This window comes from Bombina bombina, chromosome 12, assembly GCF_027579735.1.
Source record: "Bombina bombina isolate aBomBom1 chromosome 12, aBomBom1.pri, whole genome shotgun sequence".
Classification (NCBI taxonomy): domain Eukaryota; kingdom Metazoa; phylum Chordata; class Amphibia; order Anura; family Bombinatoridae; genus Bombina; species Bombina bombina.
Genome location: NC_069510.1, coordinates 104,412,457 through 104,426,111, shown reverse-complemented (window position 1 = coordinate 104,426,111; position 13,655 = coordinate 104,412,457). Strand labels below are relative to the sequence as shown.

Below are 13,655 nucleotides of genomic sequence, written 5' to 3'. Positions count from 1 at the left end.
GATGCAGAGAGGGCCACAGAATGGCTCTCTTTGCATTGGTTGGTAAAAAAAAAGTGCAGGATGGCTCAATATTGAGGCATCACTGCAATACCCTGAAAGCGCCTGGAAGCAATCACGATCGCTTCCAGTGCTTGAAACCCCAGAGGACGTGCCAGGCACATCCTTGGTCGTTAAGGACCATTTTTTGTAGGACGTGCCTGGCACATCCTAGGTCATTAAGGGATAAAACAATATAACTAAAATACATCTGCATATTATTCTCCTTCTATACAGCATTATATATATATATAGCATTTATTTATTGTTTAATGTCCATTTAATAATTTGCAAAACTTCTTGAAAACATTGCTGGGTATGTTTATATTATCTACCTTTTTGTGACCAAATAGGGTTAGCTTGTGACCAATCAATGTCTAGTATGCATCGAAATTTAGGATATTTGCAGAATTTTGAATGAAACATAGTAATACTAGTACTGAGGTCTGTTCATTAGAAAAGTTAAAAGTTAAAGAGGGTCACACAAGTTTTCATGAAGGATTTTAAATTCCAACCAATTGAAGTCCATTATACAGGCTGGTTTTGTACAGTTTTCTTTTTCTTTCTTCAAACCACAAAAAAACAGATATCAGATATTTTGCATGACTGTGGTGTGCTAATCAATCCCAAAACGCTTATGACATGATACCCAAATGTTAAAGCACGTGAAAGTGATGCAGCATAGCTGTAAAAAGCTGACTAGAAAATATAACCTGAAAATCTCTAGGTAATAAAACTCTGTATGTCTCTGTAAAGAGACTTTAAGCAGCCAAACAGGATGCGAGTCCCAGGACTTGCAAGGGAGCATGCATCTGCAGGCACAGCCATGTTATTTCCCTATTCAGTTTAAGGAAGTTTATTATTTCAGTGAAATCTCATGAGGTCACAGCAAAGCAATGCATGACCTCAGTACTACTGATGCTGATTGGCTATTGTATTTTTTTTTTTTTTTTTTTTTTTTAAACCTGCAACTGAAAAGCAGCATAAGTATAACTGCTACAAGAGCACTTATTCTGGTGAGCTGAAGACATTTTGAGGTAAAATATATTTTCTTTTTTATATAGAGATGTTCAGGTGATATTTCCATGTTATGCTGCATCACTTTCAAGTGATTTAGCATATGAGTATTATGTCCCTTTATTGCATTATTTTAACATCTTTTTAAATCAAATTTATAAACATTACCCTCTTGAAACCCCATTTTGGCAGTTCTCTTGTTCCATATCTTGACTTTTTTTTAAATGCTCACCTTATAACACGTGGTTTAAAATAAAATTATAAACAATCATATTTTTTTCCCATGAAACTTGTTCACAGCTAGAACACTTGTTTTGTGGTTTAATACAACTTTACAAACATAGCCATAATCACACACTTTTTTCTATGAAACTTTTTCACAGATGAAAGTAATCATCAGAATATTATTTTATGCTTGCAGTTAATATAACATTGTTCTAACATTCCACAAAAAAGATGTTTTTTTTTTAATTGCAAACATGTTGTGAGTTGTTATGATTAAGCTAAAAACAAACCTGCAGACAAACCACAAAAATAGGGGCGCATAGTAGAAATACAGTGTTGGCGAAGTCAGTGAGTGAATAATAATCCTAATCCCTTAAGAAATGCAGCAATGATATCCAAATATTCTTGAAGAAAGAAAAAGAAGTGGGGGTACAATCTCAGCCACGCAAACAAAAAATGCATTAAAAGAAAAATGAGAAGGAACTCTGTATCAGAATTTATTAGCAATACGACATGCAAACACTTTTGCAAATCATTAAAAGGATATTAAACAATAAGTAAATGCTATACCTGATGGCCTGGAACACCATAGAAACTAAAGTAAAAAAAAACACTTGCTTTCAATTTAAAAAATTTACACAACAAATTCTAATGGTTTGGAGAGGTCTATTTTTCCAATATAATAGGTGCTCCCTGAAGGTAGATTTCATAGCGCTAACCACTAAATCACAAGACCATGTGATTTCCTATTCTCCCCACACTTGTGATACAGTGCGAAATTGTGCAAATATGTTGTGCAGCAATGTATCATATCCCGGTAAAAAAGCGGGTTCTTTTCTTGAGTAAGTTGTGACTTAAGAATTCAGTGCACACTATGTGCAAGATCAGATCTATTTACATTTTCCATTTGAAAAGTAAATCACTAACTTAGTAGTAGATCCCAAGTCTTAGCACCCTGCCATATTATACAGGTGCATTCTCTGCCCAATAACTGCATGTAGCTTAGCGTTGGGACCTGAGCTGCATGATACACTGGGGACTTAAGAATGTGGGCGGTGCCAACTGAAAATGTTTGAATTGAGGAGGTTTCAACCCTTTTGTAAATGGCTGGTAGCTGTTTACCTGTCAGTATGGATTATTATTATTATTATTGCCCGTGCTATCAATGTGAGCAGATTTATTTATGGGTAAGCAAAATCCCTGGCACACAATCTGTTAGTTACACCCACCTACCTCTCTCTGTGAACACCTCTTCACCTACCCCCAGTAAGTCTTGGGGGTCAATTTATAAAGCAGCAGATGCTGCTTCCGACCCACTCCGCTTCAGTTCCGCCTGAAGCCGAAGTTAAGAAGCAGCTGTCCTAAGACCGCTGCTCCTTAACTCGTCCGCCACCTCTGAGGTGGTGGACAGCAATCAGCCCGATCGAATACGATCAGGTTGATTGGCACCCCCTGCTAGGGGCCGATTGGCCGCGAATCTACAGGGGGTGGTATTGCACCAGCAGTACACAAGAACTGCTGGTGCAATGATAAATGCCGACAGCGTATGCTACATCGTATCATGTCTGTCCACACTTTAATACATTGACCCCTTGGCCTCACTTTACACACCATTTTATGATTCTCGGCTCTCACTGAAAATGTTTAGTTGCTTCCTTCAGTAAATGAGAATTCTCCATTTTTATCATCGCCTTACTTTATATATATATATGTGTGTGTGCAGTAATATATAGGCCTGATTCCCGTTTGTGTGTAGTTGATACAGAGCTAATTTAAGTGTTTGCTGCCTCATCAGTCAGTCCATATTTTGATTTGCCCTCTCATTTTGTCTTATTTTCTAGTCTCTCATCCCTGTTACGTACCTTGTTACTTCCTCTCTTATCCATGTGCTTCCATGTTACTAAATAGCGTCAGCTCCTCAACCACTGTGTATTTTATCTTTTTTATTTAATTTTTTTTTTTAAAGGGCAATTTCTTAATTACTTGTAAAGGGCACTCTTCTGTGGAAGAAGATGAGTATGATGTTGAAATGTGATTTATAACAATATGAGCTATAAGTAGTCTTGCTGGTCATATTAACAAGTTAGGCTCATTTATCCCTGCAGCACAGGAAGCCTCATGTTATGGTGACTTCTTCAGGGCCTTTCAGTGATTCCCCACATTTGCGAGCGCTGCTTCAAGAGAACAGACAGGCTGTAGTGGTTCACCCCGTAAGTATTAACTACAGACATTACTATTGTGTCTCAAGTTCATTCTGCTGTGTACTGCAGTGTATAGATAACTCCATAACTCTTGCAGTGTGATTGTGCGCAGTAGATACGCTTCATTTGTAAATTCAGTTCCTTCCTTAGATGGCAGGAACCCTGATACATGTACATTGTGTGATTGTGCGCAGTAGATAAGCTTCGTTTGTAAATTCAGTTCCTTCCTTAGATGGCAGGAACCCTGATACATGTACATTGTGTGATTGTGTGCAGTAGATAAGCTTCGTTTGTAAATTCAGTTCCTTCCTTAGATGGCAGGAACCCTGATACATGTACATTGTGTGATTGTGTGCAGTAGATAAGCTTCGTTTGTAAATTCAGTTCCTTCCTTAGATGGCAGGAACCCTGATACATGTACATTGTGTGATTGTGCGCAGTAGATAAGCTTCGTTTGTAAATTCAGTTCCTTCCTTAGATGGCAGGAACCCTGATACATGTACATTGTGTGATTGTGTGCAGTAGATAAGCTTCGTTTGTAAATTCACTTCCTTCCTTAGATGGCAGGAAGCCTGATACATCCACATTAGTGTGTGATTGTCTAAGAATCAGCCATCATGATATTTAATAAGTTACAGATTGCAGTGCATGGAAATTACGATAATGGAATTGAGATTGTAAACCCAGCAATGTTACACCCTCTGCCTATACTAGAGAACTTTAGCTAATCAGTATATAATCAATATTTCTACAACCTGCTAGTGTCCTATATCATAGTGTCCAATTAAAGGGATACTAAACCCACATTTTTTCTTTCATGATTCGGATAGAGCAAGCAATTTTAAGCAACTTTCTAATTTACTCCTATTATATTTTTTGTCTTCGTTCTCTTGGTCTTTATTTGAAAAGCAGGAATAAAAGCTTTGGAACTGACCCATTTTATGTTCAGCACCTGGGTACTGCTTGCTGATTGGTGGCTAAATGTAGCCACTAATCAGCAAGCGCTATCTAGAAAAAATTGGGCTTAGTATTCCTTTAATCTCCTAGCTCATGATTGATGCAGACTGACTGTTTCTGGTCTAAAGACATTTGAACCTTGTATCTGTTTGATCATTTGTTACTGACTTGTGGTCACTCCTCATTGTTATTATTCTCCTCTGAACAGATTTCAAGAGACTCTGCCTCTCAGTCTCCTGTTATTCATTTGTCCCCTGCTGCCTCTTCATCTGTTCTGAACCTTCAGCCCCCAAACCTTTTCCCGGTCATTACCAGAGGTAAGCGTAAGCTCTTGTGTTTCATTGCATTAAAAAGAGGAAATTTGGGATGGCACAGTGCCAGAGAAACAAATGTAGTCATACATTGCCCTAACAGTAAAGAATAAGTTTGATAGCGTGGCCCCCAAATGTCTTATTTTTTGGCTTCAAATCTAAGTTAAGACTTTTGGCTGCAAGGCACAAGGGGCACATTGATTTGTTAAGTACTAGAGCCACTTCATTCAACCAAGATCTTCAAGGTTGCATGTGGCCCATTAGACGGAGGTTTGGTTTATCTTGTGTAGAGTGTTACTCATGTACAAAAACCTTGTCCACCCACAGGTGTACACCTTTTGTTATGGAAGCTATATATTAGGAATAAGATACAAATAAAAAAGAAAAACAAACTAGTATCTTAGATTCTAATCTGAGAAACCTGTTGCTGACAACTGCACCATTCACAAAGCCGAGCCTTAACAGTGCCTGACACATCTTCTGTGGATGACAACATCCAGAGCATTTTTGGACTTATTTGGCCTTGCCAGACTGGGATTATCTGTTTCTGTTGTGCAGAGTAGAGTTTTTATGTCACCTCAGGCATAGACTATCTTTTGTGGGTTGGGATCATACCAGTAAATTCCATGAAATGTCTTCTTTATAAAGGTCAGTAATCAGACATTACACCCTCATGACCCTATGATCAAAAACTTTCCAGTTTGGAGAAGAATCACATAAACTCTTTGGGGGCTTTCTTTGAGCATTATATTGTAAAGTGTGAGTCTTTCCTTCAAATACAGAATCCTGCAAAAGAGAAATAAACAGCTCTCAAGCTAAAATTTGCCTTTCTAAAATTCTTTGAATGACCTCACAGTACTGACGAGACTTCTTAGATAATCTCACCAGTATGGAGAGCTTTAGATCATCCGTCTCTCAGTGTCTCGCATGAACCTAGGAAAGCTACAGCATTTGGAGCTGTTTCTTCTAATTTCTCACTCCCTTTATTAATTAAACCCATACAGCAGTGCTGTGCTTGTTTTGGTTTGCCTTTTTGTAATATCTGTGGGTTATGAGTTTACTGGACTGCTTTGGGTTTAAGTCCTTAGACATTCAGTAAATTCATGATGCAACATTGCACTACTTTTTGGGGATAGATGGCAAAACCATTACACTCTCTGTCTGTGCACTTATCTTTAAATAAAGACATACAGAGTTTTCTTCTGTTATGTGTGATCAGTCCACGGGTCATCATTACTTCTGGGATATAACTCCTCCCCAACAGGAAATGCAAGAGGATTCACCCAGCAGAGCTGCATATAGCTCCTCCCCTCTACGTCAGTCCCAGTCATTCTCTTGCACCCAACGACTAGATAGGATGTGTGAGAGGACTATGGTGATTATACTTAGTTTTTATGACTTCAATCAAAAGTTTGTTATTTTAAAATAGCACCGGAGCGTGTTATTACTTCTCTGGCAGAGTTTGAGGAAGAATCTGACAGAGATTTTTACTATGATTTTAACCGGAGTCGTTAAGATCATATTGCTGTTCTCGACCATCTGAGGGAGGTAAAGGCTTCAGATCAGGGGACAGCGGGCAGATGAATCTGCATTGAGGTATGTGGCAGTTTTTATTTTCTGAATGGAATTGATGAGAAAAGCCTGCCATACCGTTAAAATGACATGTATGTATACACTTCAGTATTCTGGGGATGGTATTTCACCGGAACTACTCTGTTAAAGGTCATTAATCCTTTTAATAACTATTCTCATGTTAAACGTTTTTGCTGGAATGTAGAATCGTTTAACTTTGCTGAGGTACTGTGTGAATAAATATTTGGGCATTATTTTCCACTTGGCAGTTTTTTTGCTTTAATTGTGACAGTTTCGTTTCTCTTCACTGCTGTGTGGGAGAGGGAGGGGCCGTTTTTGGCGCTCTTTGCTACGCATCAAAAAATTCCAGTCAGTTACTTTTATATTTCCTGCATGATCCGGTTCATCTCTGACAGATCTCAGGGGTCTTCAAACTTCTTTGAAGGGAGGTAAATTCTCTCAGCAGAGCTGTGAGAATCCTTATAGTGACTGTGAATAAAAACGTTGTTTTATTTTCTTATGTACAAATTTAATTAGTGTTGTTTTTACTAATGGGAACAAACCTTTGCTAAAAGATTGTGTTGTTTTAAAGTTTGGTGCTATAACAGTTTTTCAGTTCATTATTTCAACTGTCATTTAATCGTTAGTACCTCTTTGAGGCACAGTGCGTTTTTTTGCTAAAAAAGATTATAACCAAGTTGTAAGTTTTTTTGCTAGTGTGTTAAACATGTCTGACTCAGAGGAAGATATCTGTGTCATTTGTTCCAATGCCAAGGTGGAGCCCAATAGAAATTTATGTACTAACTGTATTGATGCTACTTTAAATAAAAGTCAATCTGTACAATGTGAACAAATTTCACCAAACTGCGAGGGGAGAGTTATGCCGACTAACTCGCCTCACGCGGCAGTACCTGCATCTCCCGCCCGGGAGGTGCGTGATATTTTGGCGCCTAGTACATCTGGGCGGCCATTACAGATAACATTACAAGATATGGCTACTGTTATGACTGAAGTTTTGTCTAAATTACCAGAACTAAGAGGCAAGCGTGATCACTCTGGGGTGAGAACAGAGTGCGCTGACAATGCTAGGGCCATGTCTGATACTGCGTCACAGCTCGCAGAGCATGAGGACGGAGAGCTTCATTCTGTGGGTGACGGTTCTGATCCAAACAGATTGGACTCAGATATTTCAAATTTTAAATTTAAATTGGAGAACCTCCGTGTACTACTAGGGGAGGTCTTAGCAGCTCTCAACGATTGTAACACCGTTGCAATACCAGAGAAACTGTGTAGGTTGGATAAATACTTTGCGGTACCGGCGAGTACTGACGTTTTTCCTATACCTAAGAGACTAACTGAAATTGTTACTAAGGAGTGGGATAGACCCGGTGTGCCGTTCTCACCCCCTCCAATATTTAGAAAGATGTTTCCAATAGACGCCACCACTAGGGACTTATGGCAAACGGTCCCCAAGGTGGAGGGAGCAGTTTCTACTTTAGCTAAGCGTACCACTATCCCGGTGGAGGATAGCTGTGCTTTCTCAGATCCAATGGATAAAAAATTAGAGGGTTACCTTAAGAAAATGTTTGTTCAACAAGGTTTTATATTACAACCCCTTGCATGTATCGCGCCGATTACGGCTGCGGCAGCATTTTGGATTGAGTCGCTTGAAGAGAACCTTAGTTCATCTACGCTAGACGACATTACGGACAGGCTTAGAGTCCTTAAACTAGCTAATTCCTTCATTTCGGAGGCCGTAGTACATTTAACCAAACTTACGGCTAAGAACTCAGGATTCGCCATACAGGCACGTAGGGCGCTGTGGCTAAAATCCTGGTCAGCTGATGTTACTTCTAAGTCCAAATTACTTAATATACCTTTCAAGGGGCAGTCTTTATTTGGGCCCGGTTTGAAAGAGATTATCGCTGACATTACAGGAGGTAAGGGCCACGCTCTACCTCAAGACAAAGCCAAAGCTAAGGCTAGACAGTCTAATTTTCGTCCCTTTCGGAACTTTAAAACAGGAGCAGCATCAACCTCCACTGCACCAAAACAGGAAAGAGCTGTTGCTCGTTACAGGCAAGGCTGGAAGCCTAACCAGTCCTGGAACAAGAGCAAGCAGGCCAGGAAACCTGCTGCTGCCCCAAAGACAGCATGAACCGAGAGCCCCCGATCCGGGACCGGATCTAGTGGGGGGCAGACTCTCTCTCTTCGCCCAGGCCTGGGCAAGAGATGTTCAGGATCCCTGGGCTCTAGAGATCATATCGCAGGGATACCTTCTAGACTTCAAATTATCTCCCCCAAGAGGGAGATTTCATCTGTCAAGGTTGTCAACAAACCAGATAAAGAAAGAAGCGTTTCTACGCTGCGTACAAGATCTGTTATTAATGGGAGTGATCCATCCGGTTCCGCGGTCGGAACAAGGACAAGGGTTCTACTCAAACCTGTTTGTGGTTCCCAAAAAAGAGGGAACTTTCAGGCCAATCTTAGATTTAAAGACTCTAAACAAATTCCTAAGAGTTCCATCGTTCAAAATGGAAACTATTCGGACAATCTTACCCATGATCCAAGAGGGTCAGTACATGACCACAGTGGATTTAAAGGATGCTTACCTTCACATACCGATCCACAAAGATCATCACCGGTATCTAAGGTTTGCCTTCTTAGACAGGCACTACCAGTTTGTAGCTCTTCCATTCGGATTGGCTACGGCTCCAAGAATCTTCACAAAGGTTCTGGGTGCCCTTCTAGCGGTACTAAGACCGCGAGGGATTTCGGTAGCTCCGTACCTAGACGACATTCTAATTCAAGCTTCAAGCTTTCAAACTGCCAAGTCTCATACAGAGTTAGTTCTGGCATTTCTAAGGTCGCATGGATGGAAAGTGAACGAAAAGAAGAGTTCTCTCTTTCCTCTCACAAGAGTTCCATTCTTGGGGACTCTTATAGATTCTGTAGAAATGAAGATTTACCTGACAGAAGACAGGTTAACAAAGCTTCAAAATGCATGCCACGTCCTTCATTCCATTCAACACCCGTCAGTAGCTCAATGCATGGAGGTGATCGGCTTAATGGTAGCGGCAATGGACATAGTACCTTTTGCACGCCTACACCTCAGACCGCTGCAATTATGCATGCTAAGTCAGTGGAATGGGGATTACTCAGATTTGTCCCCTACTCTGAATCTGAATCAAGAGACCAGAAATTCTCTTCTATGGTGGCTTTATCGGCCACACCTGTCCAGGGGGATGCCATTCAGCAGGCCAGACTGGACAATTGTAACAACAGACGCCAGCCTACTAGGTTGGGGCGCTGTCTGGAATTCTCTGAGGGCTCAGGGACTATGGAATCAGGAGGAGAGTCTCCTTCCAATAAACATTCTGGAATTGAGAGCAGTTCTCAATGCCCTTCTGGCTTGGCCCCAGTTAACAACTCGGGGGTTCATCAGGTTTCAGTCGGACAACATCACGACTGTAGCTTACATCAACCATCAGGGAGGGACAAGAAGCTCCCTAGCAATGATGGAAGTATCAAAGATAATTCGCTGGGCAGAGTCTCACTCTTGCCACCTGTCAGCAATCCACATCCCGGGAGTGGAGAACTGGGAGGCGGATTTCTTGAGTCGCCAGACTTTTCATCCGGGGGAGTGGGAACTTCATCCGGAGGTCTTTGCCCTAATACTTCGACGTTGGGGCAAACCAGAGATAGATCTCATGGCGTCTCGCCAGAACGCCAAACTTCCTCGCTACGGGTCCAGATCCAGGGATCCGGGAGCAGTTCTGATAGATGCTTTGACAGCACCTTGGAACTTCAGGATGGCTTATGTGTTTCCACCCTTCCCGCTGCTTCCTCGATTGATTGCCAAAATCAAACAGGAGAGAGCATCAGTAATTCTAATAGCACCTGCATGGCCACGCAGGACTTGGTATGCAGATCTAGTGGACATGTCATCCTGTCCGCCTTGGTCTCTACCTCTAAGACAGGACCTTCTGATACAGGGTCCATTCAAACATCAAAATCTAACTTCTCTGAAGCTGACTGCTTGGAAATTGAACGCTTGATTTTATCAAAACGTGGTTTTTCTGAGTCGGTTATTGATACCCTAATTCAGGCTAGGAAGCCTGTTACCAGAAGGATTTACCATAAAATATGGCGGAAATACCTACACTGGTGCGAATCCAAAGGTTACTCCTGGAGTAAGGTTAGGATCGCTAGGATACTGTCTTTTCTACAAGAAGGTTTAGAAAAGGGTTTATCAGCTAGTTCATTAAAGGGACAGATTTCAGCTCTGTCCATCTTGTTACACAGACGTCTGTCAGAAAATCCAGACGTCCAGTCCTTTTGTCAGGCTTTAGCTAGGATCAAGCCTGTGTTTAAAGCTGTTGCTCCACCATGGAGTTTAAACTTAGTTCTTAACGTTTTACAGGGTGTTCCGTTTGAACCCCTTCATTCCATTGATATAAAAATGTTATCTTGGAAAGTTCTGTTTTTAATGGCTATTTCCTCGGCTCGAAGAGTCTCTGAGTTATCAGCCTTACATTGTGATTCCCCTTATCTGATTTTTCACTCAGACAAGGTAGTTCTGCGTACTAAACCTGGGTTCTTACCTAAGGTAGTCACTAACAGGAACATCAATCAAGAGATTGTTGTCCCATCCTTGTGTCCAAATCCTTCTTCAAAGAAGGAACGTCTTTTACACAATCTGGATGTAGTTCGTGCCCTCAAGTTCTACTTGCAGGCAACTAAAGATTTTCGCCAAACTTCTTCCTTGTTTGTCGTTTACTCTGGACAGAGGAGAGGTCAAAAAGCTTCTGCTACCTCTCTCTCTTTTTGGCTTCGTAGCATAATACGTTTAGCCTATGAGACTGCTGGACAGCAGCCTCCTGAAAGAATTACAGCTCACTCCACTAGAGCTGTGGCTTCCACTTGGGCCTTTAAGAATGAGGCCTCTGTTGAACAGATTTGCAAGGCTGCAACTTGGTCTTCACTTCATACTTTTTCCAAATTTTACAAATTTGACACTTTTGCTTCTTCGGAGGCTATTTTTGGGAGAAAGGTTCTTCAGGCAGTGGTTCCTTCTGTATAATGAGCCTGCCTTTCCCTCCCGTCATCCGTGTACTTTTGCTTTGGTATTGGTATCCCAGAAGTAATGATGACCCGTGGACTGATCACACATAACAGAAGAAAACATAATTTATGCTTACCTGATAAATTCCTTTCTTCTGTTGTGTGATCAGTCCACGGCCCGCCCTGTTTTTGAGGCAGGTAAATATCTTTTAAATTATACTCCAGTCACCACTTCACCCTTGGTTACTCCTTTCTCGTTGATTCTTGGTCGAATGACTGGGACTGACGTAGAGGGGAGGAGCTATATGCAGCTCTGCTGGGTGAATCCTCTTGCATTTCCTGTTGGGGAGGAGTTATATCCCAGAAGTAATGATGACCCGTGGACTGATCACACAACAGAAGAAAGGAATTTATCAGGTAAGCATAAATTATGTTTTTTTTATACCTAAAGGTAGCACAATCAGTGTCATGTGAATTAACAAAATATGTAGCTACACACCCTAACTCTCCTTTGTCTTTGATCCTCCCCTGTGTTTCCCCTTGTGCAAATCTGTCTTTGGCAGGATGTTCTGAGACTGTCTGTCTTGTCGCAGGACTGAGTCTCACCAGCCTCGGGTGGGTCCAGCCGGAGTTACCTTTAGGAAAACCTGAAGAGGTCATTTCAGGTAAAAACAGATCAGCTTCTGCATTACTGCACCATCCAGAGGTCCTGAACACAGAGAAGACTCATAAAAAGTCTACAGGCTTTACACAGAGCAAGGACAGGTCAGTACATGCCTGGTTTACACTTTGGTGTGCCCTATGGGGACAGGTCAAAATCTGTCACTTCTTGTATATTAGACAATAGACAACTTAAATGGACATAAAACATGTTGGGTTAGAGACAAAATTTAATAATATGTACTTTAATTACTTTACCTGCAAATGTATACTGCAGTGCCTCACCATTAACCCTTTCTTTTAAGTTTCCGAATTGTACAGCTCTAACTCCCCCTACACATTTCCTTCTATGGCTGTATCTATATCTACCATTGCTTTGGTAAAGTGCAGAAGTACACAGTGATTATCTGCTGGAGCATGCATAGAAGCAAATATGCTGCTGTGAAATACAATGCCTGTGTTTCTGATGCTAAATACTGATAAGGGGGGTGGATCAGACTACCCATGACAGCATGGCTATGTAACTAAATTTGCCTATTTCTGAAAATTATTTTAAAATACTTGCCTGCAATTTTTAAACAATGTTTTATGCAAACTATTTTTACTTAATTAACCCTTTTAGGATATGCACAGATCTCAACATGTTTTATGGGACTTTAAAGAAGAAGCAATATATGTTGTTTAAAGTGATAATCTTGTTTACAAGTTCTATGCATTTTTCAATCAGGGGCGGAACTACCAATGGTGGTACAGCAGGGACAGTGGTACTAGGACCCAAGTGCTGGGGAGCCATAGCAGTCTGTCTATAAATAGGCATGTGCAGAATGTGTACAATCCTAATGCAGAGGAACCTTTTATTAGTGCAGGTTGTAGGCCCATCTATGTATCTATCAATCTGTCCTTAAAATCATTATATAGAGAAGCATGTATCTTATCACTGTTGCCTACTACTGATTTTATTTTATTTTTACTGCTTTAAATGTACTTAATCTATAATCATGCCTCAATAGAAAATACCATAAAAAATAATACACTTACCTTTCTTTATACCCTTTCAGTCACCTTCCACACCCTCTCTGTAACTGAGGCTTTCTTAAAAAAGGGACACTGAACCCAATTTTTTTCTTTAATTATTCAGATAGAGCATGCAATTTTAAGCAACTTTCTAATTTACTCCTACTATTTTTTTTTTTTTGAAAAGCAAGAATGTAAGTTAGGAAGCCGGCCCATTTTTGGTTCACAACCTGGGTTGTGCTTTTTGATTGGTGGCTAAATGTACCCAATAAGCAAGTGCTGTCCATGGTCTGAACCAAAAATTGTCTGGCTCCTTAACTTAGATGCCTTATTTTTCAAATAAAGATAGAGAGAGAACAAAGAAACATTGACAATAGTAGTAAATTAGAAAGTTGCTTAAAATTGCATGCTCTATCTGAATCATGAAAGAAATAATTTGGGTTTAGTATCCCTTTAAGGTTTGACAAGCAGTCGGTACAGCCATTAGGAAACGCACTACCCGTGGCTTCTTTCCATGATAGCATACTGAGGTACACTGTTTTGTGCACAGTATGGCAGCAGTGTTTGCAACAATATTTATATAGTTTAATAGTGCTCA

The 13,655-nt window shown here is 40.6% G+C and overlaps 1 protein-coding gene across 1 annotated transcript in view; it reads left to right on the top strand.

Annotated features, from left to right (window-relative positions):
- FOXP3 (forkhead box P3) overlaps nt 1-13,655 on the top strand; it is a 58,644-nt gene that overhangs the window by 23,224 nt on the left and 21,765 nt on the right. The window contains exons 4-6 of the mRNA XM_053695472.1: nt 3,384-3,488; nt 4,645-4,753; nt 11,947-12,148. Of these exons, the coding sequence (XP_053551447.1) occupies nt 3,384-3,488; nt 4,645-4,753; nt 11,947-12,148 (416 nt within the window). The remainder of the gene's footprint in view (nt 1-3,383; nt 3,489-4,644; nt 4,754-11,946; nt 12,149-13,655) is intronic.